The 22,236-nt window shown below is 37.3% G+C and overlaps 1 protein-coding gene and 1 long non-coding RNA gene across 2 annotated transcripts in view; one reads left to right on the forward strand and one right to left on the reverse strand.

Annotated features, from left to right (window-relative positions):
• The window catches only part of LOC149543598 (uncharacterized), a 32,928-nt gene that overhangs the window by 1,624 nt on the left and 9,068 nt on the right, over window positions 1-22,236 (forward strand). The window lies entirely within an intron of this gene.
• Window positions 8,256-10,656, reverse strand: LOC149543599 (replication protein A 70 kDa DNA-binding subunit A-like). The gene is made up of 3 exons (XM_089795818.1): window positions 10,204-10,656; window positions 9,889-10,012; window positions 8,256-8,866 (listed from the first exon to the last, which is right to left on the reverse strand). The coding sequence occupies exons 1-3, from the start codon at window positions 10,654-10,656 to the stop codon at window positions 8,256-8,258; spliced, it is 1,188 nt and encodes a 395-aa protein (XP_089651944.1).

Here is a 22,236-nt window from a genome sequence, read left to right on the forward strand (position 1 = left end):
ATCACATTTGATCAAACATTTAGCGTACTTTTGGGAGTGTGAGAGTTTTTGTTGCAGAGATCAACGTTTCATACTTGTAGGTTTTATGTGAAAGAATATGTTTCTGTTGATTGCATTCGGATTTACAATGCATCTATATAAGAGTCCACTAAAATCATATAATTACTGACCACACAATCACTGCAAGGTTAGGAATAGATATTCCAGATTTGCAAGCACATATCGATAAGAGGAATGTGAGAATTCTGACCTCAAATGCAAAGTATTAGCCTCTTCCCTTGTAAAAGAACTTACAAACACACAGAGACTCAGAAAGGAAATACCAGCTCCTGTCAATGGTATAGCTTCCATGCACTTCCAAATATAAACAGTACCAAATAATGTAAATTCTGATTTTTAGTCCCTTTGCAGTAGATTTTCCACGCACCAGCTAAAGAGTTCATTCAGCATTTGCCTGAAACAATAACGGGAATGACACTATGATATGGAGGCGACTTCACAAAATAATCTCACACCTGTCATATTATGTTGAGTCAATCTCCTAATCGAAGGCGTCCAGAAATAAAAAGCTGCTATAGAACTAGCACTTGTACCTGCAGGTCCAAGATTATGCTGATTGTTATGTTGAAGATTGTGTTTAGAAATGGATAGTTTCAGTGATCAATGATAACATAATTAAGAGGCATCAATAATAATAAACAATAACCGTAACTGAATTGCACAGGGAAGAAAGGCTTGAAAGTATGCAAATGACATGGTCCTGTTGAGTACATAAATGGTGTGCCATGCTACATTTGATCAGAACAAACACGTTATCTCATAAAGAGCAATGTCGTTGATTTGTCATCCGGTTGTCTTGACTACTGCTGGTATTGTAACAGCTGGGTCTATTTGTATTACAGTTGGGTGAGGAACAGAGAAGGGATTTCGGAGTAAATGCTCGGCAGATGGGAGACATGTTCATGTCAAAAATAGTGGGTTGCAAGGAGGGGATTTCCAAACAGAAGTTGTATATAGAACTGGTTGCGCTCTGTGGACTCCTAATGTCATTGTGTCACTACTGTGATAGGGATGTGTATATAGAACGTAATGAAGTCTCTGTGCACAATCGACAATATATCGAGAATGCAATGATGGTTTTCTGCCTGAGATGTGCTCTTCATATTGCCTCACCACCGATGATGCAAGCATTGCATTGAAGGATTGCAACCTCTCAATGATTGCTGCATCCTCTCGATGATATTACGAGTATTGAGCTCAGATAGGAAATGGTGTGTTTGATCTGCAATGCGAATCGAGAGAGACAGTAACCGGCATAAAATTCAGACGAAAGTTGAGTAAACGTGTTAATTATGTTGCTACAACTATTGCCTTCTTCATAAGACCAACGGCAGCTACTCCACCACTAATTTGGCTTGCATTTCCTGCAGCAAATTGATAGTTTTAAAAGATAGATTTATACTAAAGTACCAAAAGAAGCCATCCTACTAAAGTTTAGTATATGTAAAACAGTGCCAACACGCTGAAAGGCATATATTGAAGACCAGACATTAACTTTTTTTGCGGCTGTAATCAAGTTTGCAGAGACGTCATTGTAGGCCAATCTATCTGGACAAACTGACCATCCTCCTGTAACAAGTCTGCTGACAGGTGGGTCAGCCATTATTCGGAGAAATCAATTAATTCAGATTTATTTCTATACTTGGATTTCCTCATTTGAACAAGCTGCTGCTCAAAATCAGTTGACTGCAGAAATATAATTGCAGATCATAGAATTAGAAGAATGTTAAATATTTAGATGGATAACAAGAAAAACAACTCCATTCAATTTGATATAGTCATCTGCATCTGATACAAGGACAACTATGATTATGAAGCAATTCATTTGAATAGGAAATTTAGAAGGATAACGAGAAAAACTACTCCATTCAATTTGATATAATCATATGCATGTGATACAAAGACAGATATGATTTTGAAGCATTTCATTTGAATAGGAAATCACTATTTGACCCCTCGGAGAATGCAACAAAATACAAAAACAGCAGGATTGAATCAAATTTGGTTTAATGTGTACAGCAAAATCCCTCAAGTCATGAAGTGACAGAACTGCCTGCCTTAACTTACCTTATTTCAAATTGCAAATGATAAAATTCACATGAGATTCACCGCTTAAGATATGACTCAAAAACATTAGGGTGCAATCATTTCTACCGGCTGTTGGACAGCTCACACCAGCAGGATCTGAAGAGGAGGTTGTGACATTCTGTTGAGTGGCATATAGTTGCATCTAGTATGTCGAATCCATGAAGTTAGAGCCCATAAGTATAAGATGAGACCACAAATTAAAAAATACTACTGAATAATATTACAGATGCAAGGTAATACTGTAAGAGACATTTCAACCTGGGCATGATTTGTACCTTTCTTTGATTAGAGAGACATGGTTTGTAGTCAAGCTTCCTCATTTTTGCACAGGATCGTGTATGGGTGGTTTTGCATTTTTCTAAGTTGCTCAAAGGTGAATGCTGGCTGGAGACGAAGGCCATCTAAGCTTTTGACTGTAGATAGAGCTGTGAAGGTTAATCCCTGTCTCTCTGTTTTTCCAATGTCGATCGTAGCTCTTTGTAGAGTTAGGCCGTGAGATTTGTGTATTGTCATTCCTCATGCCATTTTGATTGGTACTTGTCTCCTACTATCTAGAGACACCGGGGTTATTGGCACCATTTTGGGGTCTACCTCATTCCACAGTGTGCCCATGTAGTAGTCTATTTGGACTACTATATACAACGGTAGATCAGGTGGCTTTGAGCCAGGATTGTAAACAATCTCTACTACGTCACCTAGTGCTCTGTTTACAAGTCTCATTTGTGTCCATATGTCGTTTGTTAGCATGATCTGTTGGCCTTGGCAAAGTAACACATGCTTCTAGTTGTTCATCCTCTGTGGTACTATTAGGTGCAAACCTTGTTCTCGTAGCTATACTTAATGCTATTGGGCAATTTTGTTACTTCAGCATCTTTTTGTTATGTTGTTTGACTAAGTCATTAGTGGAAAACAAGTGGGTTGCACTATCAAATTCCTCCCTTCCAGGGGATGTTATTCTTATGTGGGCACGTGTCATCAGGAGCTCTCAGTCATGTTGTGTCAGTTCTGCATTCTGTATGTTTTGTAGTGCCTAGTAGAATTGTATTTGTTGGCTCGATTCTCCTTGTTGATGGTACAGTGTTTGTAGGCTAACAATTGTTGTGAACTTTTCCCAAAGTAATCGTGCTTCTGCATGGGCTGTGTAGATGGCCTTGTCCATTACAGGTGGTAACTGTGCAAGGTCTCCGACTAATATCATGGAGAGGCCATCGAAGCAAAGGTGACTGCTATGAGGAAATGCTTGGTGCAGTCTACTATCTATCTTCAGTAGTAGTCTTGGGCCTATAAAGCTCATTTCATCAATCAAGATGTATCTTGTGTTCTCCAAGTCTTCCTGAAATATAGTTAGTGCCTGCCCTTGTAGTGGTTACATTTCTTTGATAGGAATACGTAGTGCAGAATGTATTGTTGTGGCATGTATGTTAAATGCAGCAACACCTGTTGGAGCAAGAGTGAGTAATCAGCTAGACTCTTATTGTGTAATCACATTTAGTGCAAATCATATACAACCAATCAGGTACGATTTTCCTATTCCCACAGTTCCTCGAATGATCATGTACAATGGTATGGTACAGGTGTCTTTGTCATGGTTGATAATTATATTTAGTGCTAACTGTTGCTGGCTAGACAATGCATGTACATGGCCTACGTTTAAGAATGGTGTCTTTATGCGTGGCGAGATTTTTTTGCTATGTTCTATAAACTTTGTTGTTGTTTGGTGAAGGATGGGATCAATCATGTCATGGTCATAGTTGTTGTTATCGAATTCACGTCTCCCAAGCATTTCAAGATCATTCACATTGTTGTTGGAAGATTGGGCCTATCTGTGATAGCATCTGTCATTCACTAATTTCCAGATTAGTAATGCTGTTATCATTGTTGTCTTCCTCAGCTTCTACATCTTCACTTGTTGGCGCATTTGTTGTAAGACGGTCGATGTGCTAGACTGTGTAGCTTATTGCATCCATTTGTTTCCAATTCCTTTCAATTGCAATCCTTTGTAAAGCCCACGTCATGTTCAATGTGGCAGAAATGTTTGTATAGAAGCAACTCCATCTAGAAGAATATTTCAAATTGTTCAGAGTTCTGCTCTGGAATACTATAAAATCGAGGATATATGCAAACAATGGCCTGCACTGCTCTTCTTTTCCACTGGTTTTCTTTGTGTTTTGCAGAGTAAGTAAATGACCTTGCAAATTCAAGTAATGTTAATGCCTCTAGCTCAGGTGGTCATTTCATGTAGTTCTAAATGTAGCTGCTCTATATAGTCATGGTCCACGTTATTCGATGAAGTACTGTTCTGCCTACATTTAGGGAGGTGAAGGGGCAACTGCATTCTAAGAGAGGTAGTTTCCGTAGCATATGACACGTTTCTTGTGCTCCTATGTCATGTTCAATAATTATTTCTGTCATGAATTTCCTGTATGTTGTTAGAGATGGATTGTTCGTTTCTTGAGTTGCACATATCCTTGTTAACATATTTGTGCATGTTTCTGATGTTCTCTCTGCTTTTGCGACAAACTCGGCTATGTACTTCAGCAGTAATTCTCTTGAAATGACAGGTTGGCAGTCTATGTTGGCTCTCTAGATGTGAAGCATTTGTTGGGTGTGGATGTTTAGTCTATCATCATTCCATGCTGGTTCGTATTTCTTGTTTCCATCACTATCAGATATTAGTGTAGATGTGCATTGTTCATTCCAGGGGGCCTAGTAACAGCACTACATTGCTGTACCCTTTTTACGAAGGCATGTTCCTTCACTGCATTTTGTGTGCCTTTGGACACGATTAACAAGTTCCTCGTGGTCTTCAGAAGGATCTATTGAAAATATATTTGTTGTGTCTAGTAAGCATAGATTATCAAGCATGGATCGTCACTTGGAGATCGGTATACTGTATTATTTCTTTTAGCTGCCTCACGCGGATTCCATGTTGTTACATATGAATCGAAGAATGCTCTTGCTTTTTCAACTTCTATGTTGTGATTCCAGTTTAGGTTATCAACTCAGTGCATTAGGGAGCCAAATAAACCCATGTATGTGTCTGGTACCTCTATTGTGTCATTCATTTCTATACCAGTAATCCTTTGCACCTAGTAGCTTTTGGATGACTTCTTCTTGAAAGATCTGCAACCATTTTTGTAAGTAGAGTGATGTGGTGTGTGGGTTGTTCACAACAATCTTTAAGCGTTGCTTATTTGATAATGTTCTTGGAGAGGTATCACCAGTGAAGAGTTGTTGAAGGTCTGGCCATTTTGTATCTGCTGCACTTAGCGTAAAGAATAGTGAAGACAGACCTAATTAGTGGATCATGGTCTTTAGCTCTAAGCATTGCTTGTTCCATTATGGTCTGGTTCCTCGCATTGTAAACCCAAAGTGCATAAGCTCATTCGCAAGTGGTGTATTGGGTACACTTTGCAGGTGTTCTCACAAGGTTTCTATACTTGTCGGTCTATTTTCCTCTACATCCTTCTTTATGAACACTGATGCAATGCCTTGCGTGAAGTATCTGACACGTGGATGCCTTCTGAACCGTTGATCATGGAAGTGTAGCAAGTGTAACACGTACTCGTGGAATTCTACCTGCTTTAGTCATGGCTGCTAGGAAATGCCATATCAAGTAACCCCTCAATGTTGTACTCATTTATTGGGGAGGAATCTATTTCAGGCCAGCTAACAGTAGAATCCATGAGGTCGTCAAGTTCCAATGAGTATCGTATTATTTCCAGCTCAGAATGTGCATTTGGCATTTTAGTAATGAACGATGATGTTTGGGGCTTACTATCCATATTTTGGTCTACATCTCTATTTATCTCGTCTACATCCATCTTGCTTTCAGGTAGTTCGATGTCATGTATAGATTTGATGGTGGTTAACATGGCTGAGACATTTGTACTCCATTCTGGTAGGGCAAGTAAGCATCCTACATCTATATTGGCATCGTATGGGTCATATTTGATTTTGTAGAGGAATGCATCCCTAACATGGCTCCTACTCATGTAGCAGTCATAACAGCGAGTTTGATTGTATAGTTTTCGTACGAGTATGTCTAATTCTTGGAATTCGGAGAGGAAGCACTGTCATAATACTTTTAATATCTTGCCTGAAGCTGAAAGTATGTCCATGGTATTTATATTGCCCGCCAAACACCTGCATTACTTGTATGATTGGGTTGACTCTGGCAATGAGCATTTCTTCTATTTGTGTTAATCTCAGTAGAACATCTAGTTGCTCACCTGGGTCCATGTTGTTCAATGTAGAGAATCATGGTACGTTGCTTTCTCTGGAACACCTTTTGCATGTAGGTCATAGCATAGATGTTTGAAAAGTCAGGCCTGGGTAGTTTTCATTGCAAAGCATGCATCTTCTGACAATCGACAATTCATCTATGCATTGCCTAAATCTCCATGTTGCACTTGTGTTGTCTGTATAGTTATTATGTGTTCCTTGGCAATCTATTGATATCTTTGAAGTATTATATGTCTGACCGGGGGATGATGGCAGAGTTGTGTGATTAGTTGTTCTTTCAGCAGCTTCTTGTGCATTTGCTTGTTTCCCCATAGCATGTATGATATCGCCTTTTCTTTGCACTTTCTTTACATCGTTGCGTTTGGGTGGCCTGGGAATGGTATTGAATCTGATCTCTTTTATTTGTACATCTACGAGCCAATATATTGTCTTTGTGGACAGCATAATAGTCCTAGTATGTCTATTGTGGTTCCTCTATTGCAGGCTCGGTAGGCTCAATTTGTTGTGTCTAGGTTCCCTTGTATCTTACTGGTAGTGCCACTGTAGTATGTGATTCAACGGTGGATGATGGCAGAAGCATCTGGTTCTCAGTAGTTTGTTGTACCATTGCACGTTCCTTACAATGTACACGTCTACGCACTAGTATCTTGTCTTTATGAAGAGCATAGTATTCCCGATCTCTCCTTTGTCATTCATTTATTGCAATTCGACCTATTGATTATAAAGTGGTTCATTGTTGGATATATCCATTTGTTGTTTGCTGCAACAATTAGAGAATCAAAGTTTTTAGACAGCATATGTAACACCTAAGTCATCGAGATGATTAGAATGACATTAACTCTTTGCTATGAAAATCACATGAAGATGAATTAATGTAATGTAGACTCAAGGTTTTTCTATTATATGACATGTGTAAACCTATAGGAAGCCATATTGTTTGTTATCAAAATCACATGGAATTGTAATAAGTTATAACATATTGACATTTGTGGAGGAACATAGATTCAAATATTATTAGACATTTGTTCAATGAAGTGAAGCACTTTTTAGCAGGTTTATTGCCTGACTTAGAATTCATGGTTCCAAATGCAAAGAATTTCAAATGTTTTTGTTATAAGAGACATATAAAGCTATATGAATCTTTTTGCAAATTTTGAAAAGTTGGTTCGCGAGACGAAGAACTATAGTATTACACATCATGATAGGTTTATGATGGTATTTACATAGAAGATCTAATTGATAATTGCAATCATCACTCATAGGTCATTACAATAGAGTAGTGATATAGTTTCATAAACAACTTATAGTAAGGTGGTGCAATAATTGCATGAACGCTACTTTACAAAAAAAAATAAAGTAGTGCAATAATTACATAAACAGTGTCTTCTAACGAAGTAGTGCAATAATTACATGAACCAAAGCTCTATATTATAGAGCCATTTAATGTGTAGGCTGAACTTAACTTATGCTAAGAATGTACTTAATTAGGGTAATTTTCTTCAAGGTCTATTAAGTTGCTTTGTCTAGAAGACAGTGTTGTGATGGCTTGCGTGGTGCTCAACTTGGGGAGGTACAAATTCTTCCACCATTGGATATAACTCATCAAACCAATGTAGATGCTCAAATCTACGACGTTGTAACCCCTAATTGCCTATGATAGGATATAGTATTGGAGAAAACATACAATCCATTTGTGTCCATGTTGGTATTTGCTCCGTGGCAATTGTTCTAATCCTCTTAGCCACAAAATCTACGAGTTCAATCTACTCAACAGTAGCTTTAAGTCAGTCTGTGTTGTTGTATGTCTCTTTCTTGCAAATTAGGCTAAACAACTAATCTTTGTTCAAAGCATCTCTTATAACTTATAGGGCATAATTGTCATCTTCTCCTAAAGAATCAATGGAGCATAGCTCTTCTACAGAAACATTAAGTAGCTGGGTCGCGACTTCATTGAATGCAATGGCCCACATTGAATCTGTATGGTCTTCGATCTTCATTTGTAGTAGATACCTACAATCGTACTCAGAATGACTCACATTACGCTTTGTACACAGCCACTTCCCATCTATTTCCGTAGTGAGTCTTTTGTTATACTGACGTTCTCCAATTTTGGAAAGGCAGGCCAAATAGTAAAGATCATCTTCCTTGATACTCATTATAGTAGCTTTCACTATACAGTGAAGGGGTTTAAACATGCTCTCTATTTTTTCTCGTATATCCAGGATTGTTATCCTTGCTATGGACATCCTCGGAGTGGTAGTTCCAATTGCAATGGTTTGTAACCTCTCTTTGACTTCATTGTACCAATTTCGGATGTCTTGTGCCTCATCAATATCTGGGCCTACGACCAAAGTACTAGCAGTTGACGTTGTGATTACCTTTCCATTGTAGTGACTAATCTGGCCATTCTTTACCACAACCACAGCCTCTTGATGTTGTTCATATTGCTCATATATTTGTTTACCCTCTTTGCCTGCTAGTAGACCCCAAATAGTGAGATCTATGGTGGAGCTAGACTTATCTAATAGTCGTACACTAAGTCACAAGGTTTGAGTTCGACAACTATGAAGTTCGAAAAAAGTTCGGCAAGGCAAAAAAATTGGAAAAAAATCGACAATAAATTCGCCTTATATAATTTTTTTAAAAATATAATAAATAAATAAATAAATAAATAAATATATATATGACCCTGATGCCTAGCTATGGGAAGGTTTGTAACTTTGCAGAGACAATTAAAGAGTATAATATTGTTTTCTACTTTTCTTTGCTAATAAAGGGATATAAAATAAAAGAATAACAATCTTTCTATTTAATCTTTTCTAATAAAATAAAACTTTAAAATTACACAATTAAAAATAAAATAAAAAACAAGTACAAACTATCATTATTTTACTGATAATAAATAAATAAATATACATAAATAAAATATACACACATTATTAATGTTTTTCTAAAATAAATACATACAGATATTGATAAAGAAACAATAAACATAAAATTATATCATAAGCTTACAAAACATTGAAACATAATAATAAAAATAACATTTAATAATATTATCTAATTAAACTTTAAAACCTCAACAAATAAATAAAAATGTTATCAAATTGTCTATCAACAAATAAGTAATAAAAATGTCAAACCGTCAATTGGAAATAGAGAAGCGAATGGAGCGGACGAACAAATAAAGCAAACACAGAGGAACAAAGCTAAGCAAACGAAAATGGAGACAAACAGCAGGAGGTTGGAGCCAATGGGAGTCTGCAGCTTCACACATGACCCTCCAACGGCGGCGTGATATTTAGACTCAATTTTGCTGCAAGGATTTTTTTTGCCCTAACCGAGCTTCAAATGCACAGAAATATTTTTGCAATTTTTTGCCCTAATCAACCTTTAGAGGCGTAGACGAAGGGCATTGTTTTAGAAAAAAAATTTGCCCAAAAATCCTAAAACGACTTTTTACGAATTTTATGACGAACTTGGCGAATGTTTTACATTTTTTAGAAGTTCGCCAAATTTCGAATCTGAAGCCGAAAATTCGGCGAACCCTGTGACTAAGGTCGTACAGTACGTCGTGGTACTTCTGTGCTATCTCTTCTTCACAGCATCGATGATGGCCCTACAAAAGTGGCAACTCCAATGATTTCGACTGTTGTAGTATCACTCAATGTTTGCAATATCAGCAATAGATGTAAAATGGAACCGGTGTCTTGGAATAGTATGGTCATCTTGCAAGGGAGTGATCCTAGAGTTTGTTGATAATATGATTTCCAATCCATTATTCAGCTTGTTATACATTTTATTGGCTACCTTTACATCTCCACCTGAAAGTGCGTATGCTGTACCTTTCTCTATATTTGGGAAGTGCAAATCAGAAGCTTTATTGAAATTGGTTACATGTGCTTCAGATCCCTCGATATCTACAATATCAAAGTTGAACACCCATCCAAGGCCCCTTTGATTTGTATATTGCCTCTTGTCTCCTTTATTTGTAACATGACATGTTACAAGCCATGTTGTCTGGTCTGGATTTAAGTCTTTGATAGTGGTAGGCATATTTGGCCTTTGGGTTGTTACTGGTGGACTTTGTATACCAAAGTGTACTCCGGAATGCTTTGTCGAGGTTACATGTGAGGCATTATCATTACCCATTGTGGCTTCTACCCGGCTTTGTAGCTCTTTTGTTATGGGTTCAGGATGGCCAATAAGTTCATGGTTTGTTTGAACAATTTGCATGTCCCCTATCATCACCCACTTGTACATTGTACACATCTTAGGTTATATACCTTTCAAATTTACACTTAACAATAGGGAGAGCATAATGTAATGTCCCCATTTTTTTAGCATCTCAGTGGAGTTCTTAGCCTTGACATTCTTCGAAGGCTAAGTGGAGAAATAAGGAGAAACTGATTAAATTAATTTCCTATAAAGCCATTAAATAAATTAAAATAAAAAGGTGACTTTATATTTAATTAATTGAGAGTGCATTAATTATTAGAAGGGGGAAACTTTTAGTAATTGCAATTATTAAATATTTTATTAATTATTGTATTGCAAGAGAGAAGCTTCTAGCGAGTGCATTAATTATTGGAAGGGAGAAACTTCTAGTAATTTAATTTCCTAAAAGCACATTAATTATTGGAAAGGGAGAAACTTCTAGAGAATGCAGTTATTAAATATTTTATTTCCTTCTAGAAGGGTAAAATAAAAGTATAAATAGAGGTGAGAGCTTCATTGTTTATCATCCGATTGTTATGAATTGCATTTGATATTAAGTTGGGAGAAGAAACTAAGTTTTCTGATTTCAGTCAGCCATTGGAGAACGTCAACTCTTCAGTGTTACAACCATTTGAGGTGGTGAAATATCACTTGAATTTGGTATTCAGGAGAGCTTCAATTTAGGAGTTCTATTTGTGCTTAAATTGGAGAATAGATTTTGGTTGCTACAGTATGCATGCATGATCTCGTGCTGCAGTATCTATGTTTGATTCATTTCCATTCTTGGGCCATCACTATTATCAGGTTCCTCTTGTAACTATTAGTAGTTATCATTGTACTTCATAAGCATATGTTTTTGCTGTGATAATTTAGAATCAAATGTTGGCATTACTGTAGTCATTATTGTATGTCAATTGTTTGTCAAAATGTTGGTTGGCTATAGGTATGCATTTCATATCTAATTTCCATATATTTGCATTGAAAATACCAAAAGAATTGTACTTGCATATTAGTTCCTTGTAAAAGGATATTACATTGGTATTAGAGCTTGCTTGAAAAGTGTTTGACAAAATGTCGAACAACTGAACTAGAGAAGATTTTGGCATTTGAAGAAGTTAGAACCAATTGGGGTTATTACATTGGTATTAGAGCTAAATCTTGCCATCTTGAGGGTTTAGCAATCACATGTAGCCACTTGGAGTTGGCTCTCACAAATGTTTCTACTCGCAAGCAAGCTTTATTTGACAGGGAACGAGATTTTTATAGACAGCCAAACACCATGGGTGACAGGCAAAAGCGTAGCCCACCAAGAGACAATAGGAATGAGGTTCAGGAAACAAGAGAATTTTTTGGAGCAATGGTTATAGGACAAGAGCGAATGACACAAGCTTTGCAGGCACTCACCACCATGGTTGAGGGCATGAACCCACAAAATAGATGGAATCAGGAACAATGGGATAACAGGAGTGCAGTAGGATCACCTAGAGCTCATAGAACTCTTTCTAGAACAGCAAACAGGCCCATGTGTCCTACCTTTGTTAGAGAGGAACCAGTACAGGAAGCTATGAAAAAGGCAAGAAGTATGGAACATGCAGTCCCAACAAACAAATTTTAGTCCAAAGGAGCATCTTCTAGTAACGATAACAAACCATTTTATAAAAAACCAAAGAGGACTGATTTCAAAAATGATTCTAAAGACAAAACTCCAGCACCTTTTGACAGGGAAACATTAAATGATTTGAGAAAGAAAAAATCATGTTTCTACTGTAAGGAGGGACCCTATGATGCAAACCATGACTGTCCTCTTAGACCAAAGGGCAAAGCTAACATAGTTATGTGGGCATACTATGAGGAATCAGAATCAGATAATTTAGACCAGCAATCTGATATAGAGGAAATAGATGGTGAAAAAAAAAAAGACAAGGCTGAAAACTTGTCTAAAATGGAGTTTAAGGATGGGGAAGGAGATGGGCAACTTAAGGAAGCTTGTCTCACTAGTATTAAGCAAGAAGGATCATTTTGAATGAGAGGAGTACTTGTTGGACAGCGAGTTATAACTTTGGTTGATATTGGTGCTACTCATAATTTCATTGATGCTAGGTTGGTGGAAAGGCGTGGCATACAAACAGAGGAGTTTGGGGGAATTAGAGTGAGGGTAGTTGATGGCTATGTCCTCAATTGTGATCGTAAGATCACTGGGCTCCCATTGGAAATTAATAATCATGCCTTTAAGGCAAATTTCTATGTTGTGCCTATGGGAGATACAGATATAGTCCTTGGGATGAGTTGGTTGCACGGTATTGGTGAGTTCACTCTTAATCTCAAGGAGATGGAGATGAGGTTCAAAGTAAATGGGAAGACACAGATTCTTAAGGCAACCAGGAACAGTGATTTCAAAATGGTCTCTTTCTAGAGGATGACTAGATTGATTCAACATGATCAGGTAGAGTGGACAGCAGAGTTCATGTTAATGTCATCACAGGAGGGGCAGCAAAAGATTGAATATCCTCTTATTATTTAAAAGCTTAGAGTTAAACACTCTAAGGTATTCAGTGACATTCCACCAGGTAGACCACCAGATAAGGGTATTAAGCACATCATTGAGTTAGAGGAGGGGGCTAAGTCCATCACGATTACACCTTATAGGCATCCGAAGAGGTTGAAGGATGAAATTGAAAAAACCATGGAGTTACTTGCTATGGTCCACATTAGACCAAGTAAGTCTCCTTTCGCTTCTTTAGTGGTGTTGGTGAAGAAGGAGGATGGGACATTAAGGATGTGCATTGATTACATGGTGCTTAATAGGAAGACAATTAAAAACAGGTACCCCATTCCCAGGATCATGAGTTGATAGATGAGCTTCATGGAGTTAGCTTCTTCTCAAAAATAGATTTGAAATCAGGTTATCACCGGATCAGAGTTAGAGAGCAGGACATCGAGAAGACAGCCTTTAGATGTCATTGTGGCCATTTTGAGTTTGGAGTTATGCCATTTGGGCTAACTAACGTACCTGCTACTTTTCAAGCAACAATGAATAGGGTTTTCCATCCTCAATTGAGGAAATTTGTACTTGTCTTCTTCGATGATATCTTGGTGTACAGTAGATCTTAGGAGGAGCACTTGGTTCACCTTGACACAATATTGGATATATTGGGCAGAGAATCCTTGTATGGAAAGGAGTCGAAATGTGATTTGGGTATGACAGAGTTGTTGTATTTGGGTCACATCATTAGTGTAGAAGGCGTATGCATGGATCTTGAAAAGATTTGTGCCATTGTGGAGTGGCCTTCATTAGTGAACCTTACATAGTTGAGGGGCTTTCTTGGATTATGTGGTTTCTACAGGAGGTTTGTGGATGGATATTCCAGGCATGCAGCACCCTTGATAGATTTGATGAGAAAGGGAGCTTTCTTGTGGACTCCTGAGCCACAGGAGTGTTTTGAGAAATTTAAGGAGTTGATGACTTACTATCCAGTGTTAGTGTTACCAAATTTCAGCAAACCTTTTGAGCTACACTTTGATGCTTCCGAAGAGGGCATTGGAGCGGTGCTTATGTAGGACAAGCAACCTATTGCTTATGAAAGCAGGAAATTAAGAGGGCCAGAGCGGAGCTTCAACATATATGATAAGGAGATGTTAGCCATTATGCATGCTTTGGCTAAATTCAGGCAATATTTGGTAGCTAGCAAATTTTGTATCAAAACCGACCATAATAGCCTAAAACACTTTTTGGGGCAGTGAAATCTCAATGATAGGCAGCAGAAGTAGGTGAGCAAGTTACAATCCTATGACTTTGATATTACATATTTTAAGGGGACACAGAATGTAGTTGATGCTTTATCACGTAGGCCCCATTTGAGCTTATTGATAGATATATCAAAGGATTGGAGACACTTGATCCTTGCAGAATATGCAAAAGATGCATGGACCGCCGGATTCATAGATGGAACTATTCAAGACAGCAGACACACCCTTGTGAATGAGCTCATCATTTACAAAGGGCAAATATTTTTGGTTCCAGGCTCAACAATGAGGAGGATGGTTTTGAAATCTTTTCATGATTCACTTATGGCAGGACATCCTTGTGTCTACAAGACATACCGGCAGATTAGAGAGCGCTTCACATGGAAAGGGCTCAAAATAGAAGTACTTCAGTAAATTAGGGAGTGTCCCACCTGCCAGTAGAATAAGCAGGAACACTCCCATCTAGGCGGTTTACTTCAGCCACTTCCGATTCTTGATAGGAAGTGGGAGTGTTTATCTATGGACTTCATCAGAAGACTGCCTAGAGCCCAAGGCAGGGACTGCATATATGTGGTTGTGGATCGCCTTATGAAGTTTGCACACTTCTTTTCGATCACTGCTACATAGGTGGTGGAGTTGTTCTTCAAGGAGATATTCAGACTACATGGCTTACCTCAGAGCATTGTGAGTGACAGAGACAGAAGGTTTATGAGTCATTTTTGGCAGGAGCTATTTAGGTTGTGTGTGACAAAGCTCACTCCGAGTACTAGCTACCACCCTCAGACAGATGGTCAGATAGAGATAGTGAATAAATGGGTGGAGGGATATCTCAGAAATTATATAGCAGGGCAACAGAAGGCATGGGTAAAGTGGATTTATCTCTATGAGTATTGCTACAAAACCACTTATCACATGTCTATTCAGATGTCACCCTTTATGGCCCTGTATGGGTATGAGGCACCCAATTTTATGGATCTGCTTTTGAGTGATAGTAGAGTGCCCAGTGCAGGTGATTTGTTACAGGAGAGTCAAGACATTGTTAAGACTTTCAAGGATAATATAACCAAGGCACATAATCAACAAAAGTAGTATGCAGACCATAAGAGGACAGAGCGGACTTTTAAGGTTGGAGATATGGTGTATCTTATGTTGCAGCCTTACCATCAATCCACTCTCAAGAAGAGCGGTGCCAAGAAACTTAAGACACGATATTATGGTCCATCCAAGATTATTAGGAAAGTGGAAGAGGTGGCTTATGAGTTAGATTTGCTAGCAGAGAGCAAGGTGCACAACGTTTTTCATGTGTCACGCCTCAAGAAGGTGCTAGGACATCATTTTGTTTCTTCTACAGTGCTCCCACCCTTGGATGATGAGGGAAAATTGATATTGGTGCCAGAGGCTATCATTGATTTCAGGGAAAGGAACTTGAGGCGGTGCACTATAAGGGAGTATTTGGTGAAATAGAGGGACTTGCTAGTAGAGGATGCAACATGGGAGAATGAGGAGATTTTGCAGCATCCGGACTTGAAGTTGGTTGAGGACAAGCAATTTCAGGGAGGGCGGACTGTAATGTCCCCATCTTTTTAGCATCTCAGTGGAGTTCTTAGCCTTGACATTCTTCGAAGGCAAAGTGGAGAAATAAGGGGAAATTGATTAAATTAATTTCTTATAAAGTCATTAAATAAATTAAAATAAAAAGGTGACTTTATATTTAATTAATTGAGAGTGCATTAATTATTAGAAGGGGGAAACTTTTAGTAATTGCAATTATTAAATATTTTATTAATTATTGTATTGCAAGAGAGAAGCTTCTAGCGAGTGCATTAATTATTGGAAGGGAGAAACTTCTAGTAATATAATTTCCTAAAAGTACATTAATTATTGGAAAGGGAGAAACTTATAGAGAATGCAATTATTAAATATTTTATTTCCTTCTAGAAGGGTGAAGGAAAAGTATAAATAGAGGTGAGAACTTCATTGTTTATCATCCAATTATTGTGAATTGCATTTGATATTAAGTTGGGAGAAGAAACTAAGGTTTCTGATTTTAGTCAGCCATTGGAGAATGTCAACTCTTCACTGTTGCAACCATTTGAGGTGGTGAAATATCCATTGAATTTGGTATTCAGGAGAGCTTCAATTCAAGAGTTCTATTTGTGCTTAAATTGGAGAATAGATTTGGCTGCTACAGTACGCATGCACGATGTCGTGCTATAGTATCTATGTTTGATTTATTTCCATTCTTGGGCATCACTATTATCAAGTTCCTCTTGTAACTATTAGTAGTTATCATTGTACTTCATAAGCATATTTTTTGCTGTGATAATTCAGAATCAAATTTTGACATTACTATAGCCATTATTGTATGTCAATTGTTTGTCAAAATGTTAGTTGGCTGTAGGTATGCATTTCATATCTAATTTCCATGTATTTGCATTGAAAATACCAAAAGAATTGCACTTGCATATTAGTTCCTTGTAAGAGGATATTACATTGGTATCAAAGCTTGCTTGAAAAGTGTTTGACAAAATGTCAAACAATTAAACTAGAGAAGATTTTGGTGTTTGAAGAATTTAGAACTTTTTGGGGTTATTACACATAATAATATTATACGACAAGGTTCACTCACACTTACCTTGATTTAGTTATTGTACTTGTCCAGTTGGAGTATCGTTCCAATAGATAGTTCATGCTCTACCACATAGTGGTTGTACTTCGTGGGCAATGAAGCGTTGATCCTATACTCTCCATCTGATATGTCTATCCTGTATTGCTTTGTTTCTCCCTGCCCTAGTTTGAGATCAGAGAGTGCAACTACTTGAACATTTGGGTTCGTAGGAGGTTCTCCACTATTAATAGATTTGATTGCTCCCTTTGTTAGAAATGAATACATGTGTTGTAAAATGGTCACAATTCCTGCAAAATCATTTGATTCTTGTTTAGTGTCGAGATATAGGGTATACTTATAGCTTTAACATTCTTAGAAGAATACAATGAGGTCACGTGTTATAAAATCATCTGATTCTTGATGGGATGTTTAGTATTAATGCATCTAAGGCTGAAGCTATTCACTACCTAGTTGTTCAAGCTATTCACTACCTAGTGACAAATGTTGACTTGATTCAGGTCATACGATTTTTGAGAGACGAATAACCATGCTAAATTATAGGCAACTTGTGGATACAAAGATGTATAAACTATAGATAAAAAACACAAACATAATTTCATATTGCAATTTCTCACATATGGTATCTCCATCTAAAGTAAAAAACATAACTGAGGTTTCCAAAGTATGTGTTTTTAAATAGAGAAAGTTTTCAAATTAGTTGAGATATAAAAAGTGTTAAATTCAAATCAGATAATTGAAAAGTTACCTATCCTCCTACCAAAATTCCAAATACATATCCCTTGTGTTTGCATAGTCATACTCAGAACTAAACGATCATATCATTTTGATTGGTAACGGAGATAGAGGGGAGAGAGAGGCACCGGGATGTGGGGCCCTCTATTCTATTGTTGAGTAGCCCCAAAGCAAGCATACAAAATAAGTGAGGACTAGAAGTTAGATGTGGTCTACATTGATATTTATAATAGTCAGACTGAGGCATAATAAATGTTTCTAGATTTAACTCAATGGTTGTTAGTCTGATTTTTCACATTTTTCATTAATGCATTTCAACTAGTAGTAAGAAGATTTCATCTTATAGCCTTTAAAATCTATAGTTAAAAGGCAGTTTTTTTTTAAAGAAGTTTGTTGTATTTGGAACCTTCTTCATTGAAAATAATTTTGATATATAAATTCGTCAAAGATTTACGTCATGAGCTTGATGCTGGACACTTTTTATTTATGAATGTTATAAAACAATTTCTGTAGGGGTTGTTTCTCCGTTTAGCACTATGTTTGTTTCAGATACTAATCAAGAACAGTCTCAGGACAAATTGCTTGAAATATAGTAATACTGAACTTGATTTACCTAGTTTGTAATTTATAAAGTGTTATGGGACTCATTTGTTTAGCTAGCTAAATATAAAATAAGTGATTTATATCATGCAAGCTTGTATTAAAAAGTTGGGTACAGTCAATAAAAATTCTGGGTAAAGAAATATTGCCTAAGGTTAAAATATTGGAGAACAAACGAGAAATTCAAGCGTGAAATGAGTGGGCAATTTGCATGTCTCTAAAAATATTTGGCAATAAGTTATTGCAGTTCAGGGTGAGTTTTAATCCGATTACCTATAAAAGAAATCAATGTTTTCGCTTAAGACCCTACTTCCTCAGTAAGAGATTCAAATTTATGTCCAAATGAATCACATGCCTTGTATATGCTTCTACAGTTTGCAATATTATCGAAGACAGGTAGCAACTACAGCATCACAATATTCATATGTCGTATGTACTTTGATGGATGTTTACCACCTGTTCCATAGCTCCCACTTCAGCACATACAGGCAATATGCTGGTAAAGGATATGTACTGTGGATGGTGAATATCAATTGTCTCATTGTGGGTAGAGACTGTCTCTAGCATCCACAATTCCATTTATGCAGGTGGCAGTATGCACCATGGAACAATGACATAAAAATATAATAGAAAATAATCTAACCCTTCTAAGATGCCATTAGGTTTGTTTTGTTGCCTGTCCATTGACCATTCAAATTCAGCAGATATACTATTTTACATGCAATGGTGTTAATTGTCATGTGGATCTAAGCTTTAAGAAGGATGTGTTATGTAGGTGATAGACACTAAGTAAAGTGAGAAAAGTAAAGTTGATGCCTACATATGTTACAACTATGCATACTCACAAAAGCAATTGAAGCCTTACACAACAAATGTATTAACCAAATATTTAGCGAGCAAACGTAAATAAAATTTCCACACACAAAAGACATTATATCTATTAAGTGATTATTCCATATGTGCTTGGTACATATGTACTATTCCGTATACAAAATATGTAGAATATTGCTCCAATTTTCGCTAAGAATGAAGGCCTTTACAAATGTGCTTGTTTCTGTACATATGCAGATTGTTTTATGTACATATACAGATTGTTTTGATTACATATTTACAATTATGCATACAGCTATGTACAATTATGTACATGCACCAATTATTACGAGGGGTCCGTAGTGTGGTTCAGTATACTAGCCATTCATGGTTGCCCAAACTCTGTTTGCATAGTGATTAAATCTTGCACTCCATATGTCCGACACATCCACTCTGTAGAACTGTGCATATCTAATTTCACATGAGTTCTTATAAAATGCGTCCGCCACGTTGCATATCACATCCGCTGCATGCATGTTGCGTTCAATCCTTTCAATGTTATCATCAGTCACATGTTCCATTGGGTTCATGGTGTGCATCAAGTCCAATACAATGTGCTGACAATGGCGAACTATTGTGGGAAACTGTGTTTATTACCCGGCTATTTCGCAGACCTTCATGGACAGATATAGTAACTGCCTTAGGTTCTCCAGCATTATCTTCTTCATGCTCCGTCCCAATGTTATGTGGTGTGTTCCTCGCAGCATTGGTGACATTGGATTGTTCTTGTCGGGTTGTCATTGCACAGATCTAAAACATGGCATGCACAAAAGAATTGACACCATTCCCTAAAAAATGTGTTTTTAATGTACAAATTGTACAGCAGAATACAGTATCATTTAATACACATATTAACTAGTTATGTTCATATTAAATGCTTGGCATAATGCATTTTCAATGTTCAAAATGTACAGCAGAATATAGTATCATTTAATACACATATTAACTAGTTATGTTCATATCAAATGCTTGGCATATATTGCTCTGATTGAGGCCTTTGGACAATTTGAACTTTTGCAAGTTGTGATTTTGAATCTTCAGCACTTATTTTTGGAAATAGTGCTGGCTTGAGTGCAGTTGGCTGATTGCTGGTGGCCACACCTGTGTTCTACTGGTGTGACATATAGGATCTTTTCTTTTTGTTCTGTTTTGGGTTGATAGCAAGATTTCAGCTTGTCGCAATGGTGCTTTTTAAGAATAAGTTGCATATCCTTTATATATGGAGTATGTAAAATTATGCTATAAGTGTTTTTTTTCTTTTTAAAACATTTCTAATGAATAAATTTGAAACTGAATCATCTAACGAAATTTAGTCTGCCTTTCTAATGCTTCTTTTTCTATCCATCTGGTCAAGTACACAGAGTGGCATTGGAATTATTGAATGGACTTGGGAATACACATTGGACCGCAGTAGCACTTTTAGCAATAGCTAAAGTGTTAGAAAGATTAGACAAGATGTCTACAAATAAGAGGGATTGCTTAGACCTTCTCAAAAGTCTGCCTGACCTTACCAAGTTTATCAAAATGGTAAAAGATAACAAAACTGGTTTTAATACTGAAATTTCAGTAAAAATGAAAGACGCTGTGCACTTTGATATTGACTGGTGCAATTTAGTGTCACTCTTTTATCACAACCAGCAAATGGTTCAAGTATGTAATTTGCTATATATTTCAATTTGCTTCGAGTGTGAATATCGGGAAATAAAAATTGTCTATAGATATTTTTTCGCTAAAAGCATTCATTGTAGTCATGATATTTGTTTGATAAATTGGTACAACTGTTTATGAACAAAAAGGTTTGTGTTGACTAATACTATTGGAGAAGAAATTGTCTATTTACGGAGTAGAGTTGAGAGTACAAAAATGGATATTCCTCTTCTCATGAATTTCATATTGGCGAGATCTCTTATCTCACCATCATCAAATCAACATAATCTTACTGTGCAGCCCCAAGACCGTAATGATTCCAGTGACTCAGATCACTTCTGTAACAAACAACAATTAAAATCATTGCCATCTGAGGCAGAGACAAGTATCCAAGATACTAATGCGGTGGGAGATGATCGAGATGTAAAAGTTGCAACTCAGCAAACACTTCCAGTGATTTGGAGCACCTCATCTGCACTCTCTGGATCTCCATGTCAAATCAGTTCTTCTATCAATGAGTTTCCAAATAATGGGTCATGTCTCAATCACCAAGAACTATTTGGTAGTTACAACATACCCAGTGACCAGAATTTGGATCAGCCTTTGCAAGGCTCTCAGACAAGCTCAAAAATTTCTCATCTTGGCCAGCTTGTGATGCCCCAATGAAGCCCACCATGCTTCTCTTTAGCCTGCTCATTCAAAATGTGCCTCTTCACTGTTATCACATTTTTAATATTTTCCAAAACTCAAATTATCGATAGTTATTATGATATACTTGGGTTTGGCACAGAGAGAGGGCGGTGGGCATTCCTGCAATTTCTGTCCGAAACTCCTCCGCGAAATACATATTTTTCTGCCCCATCCATTGAATTCTCTGCCTCCAATTTTGGTGCAGACAGGATGTTTTTTGGCTCGAATAAAACCAAAACATTTCAAGACTTGTGTTCCTTTGTTAGTGAAATCTTTTGGTTTGAAAATTGGTGTGGGTGGGCCAATTTACAGAAAACCCACTTGATTTTGAGCAACTTTGAGGTTCTGAGGAAATATTTGGAAATGAAAATTTGGTTGATTTAAAAATGAAAAAAAGGGCTCTGCAAGTTGATGCGCTTGACACCCTGGTGCTGCCCTCAGGCCATCCTTCACACGCTTCCTCGCAGGGGTTGCATTTATGGTCTCTACTTCCCTGGGAGACATTAATGCCTTTGCCTCGAGGGGTCTCCCGAAAGGTGCTGTGGCCGAAAAAACCTTACCGAATGGAGGAGAAGAAGGGCGTAGCGGAGCCAAGCCGTTGTCCTTCAAGCAAGCGGTGCAAAACGAAAGAATCATTCCTCAAGGGGCAGCCTTTGTCTCAAGCGTTGCACAAGAGGTTTCAGCCGCTGAAGGAGATGGAGGTAAGGTTTTTG

This window comes from Cupressus sempervirens, chromosome 8 (assembly GCF_028749045.1).
Source record: "Cupressus sempervirens isolate cs-2001-9-10 chromosome 8, ASM2874904v1, whole genome shotgun sequence".
Taxonomy (NCBI): domain Eukaryota; kingdom Viridiplantae; phylum Streptophyta; class Pinopsida; order Cupressales; family Cupressaceae; genus Cupressus; species Cupressus sempervirens.

What these genes read in the sequence shown, in the direction of transcription:
- LOC149543599 (XM_089795818.1), bottom strand. Translation starts at nt 10,656, where the DNA reads ATGTACAAGTGGGTGATGATAGGGGACATGCAAATTGTTCAAACAAAC. An exon ending in TTTCAGGTGGAGATGTAAAG is followed by an intron (nt 10,013 to 10,203) that starts GTAGCCAATAAA and finishes CCACTTTTGTAG; the next exon opens with GGCCATCATCGATGCTGTGA. An exon ending in TTGGCGAACTTCTAAAAAAT is followed by an intron (nt 8,867 to 9,888) that starts GTAAAACATTCG and finishes GTCTACTAGCAG; the next exon opens with GCAAAGAGGGTAAACAAATA.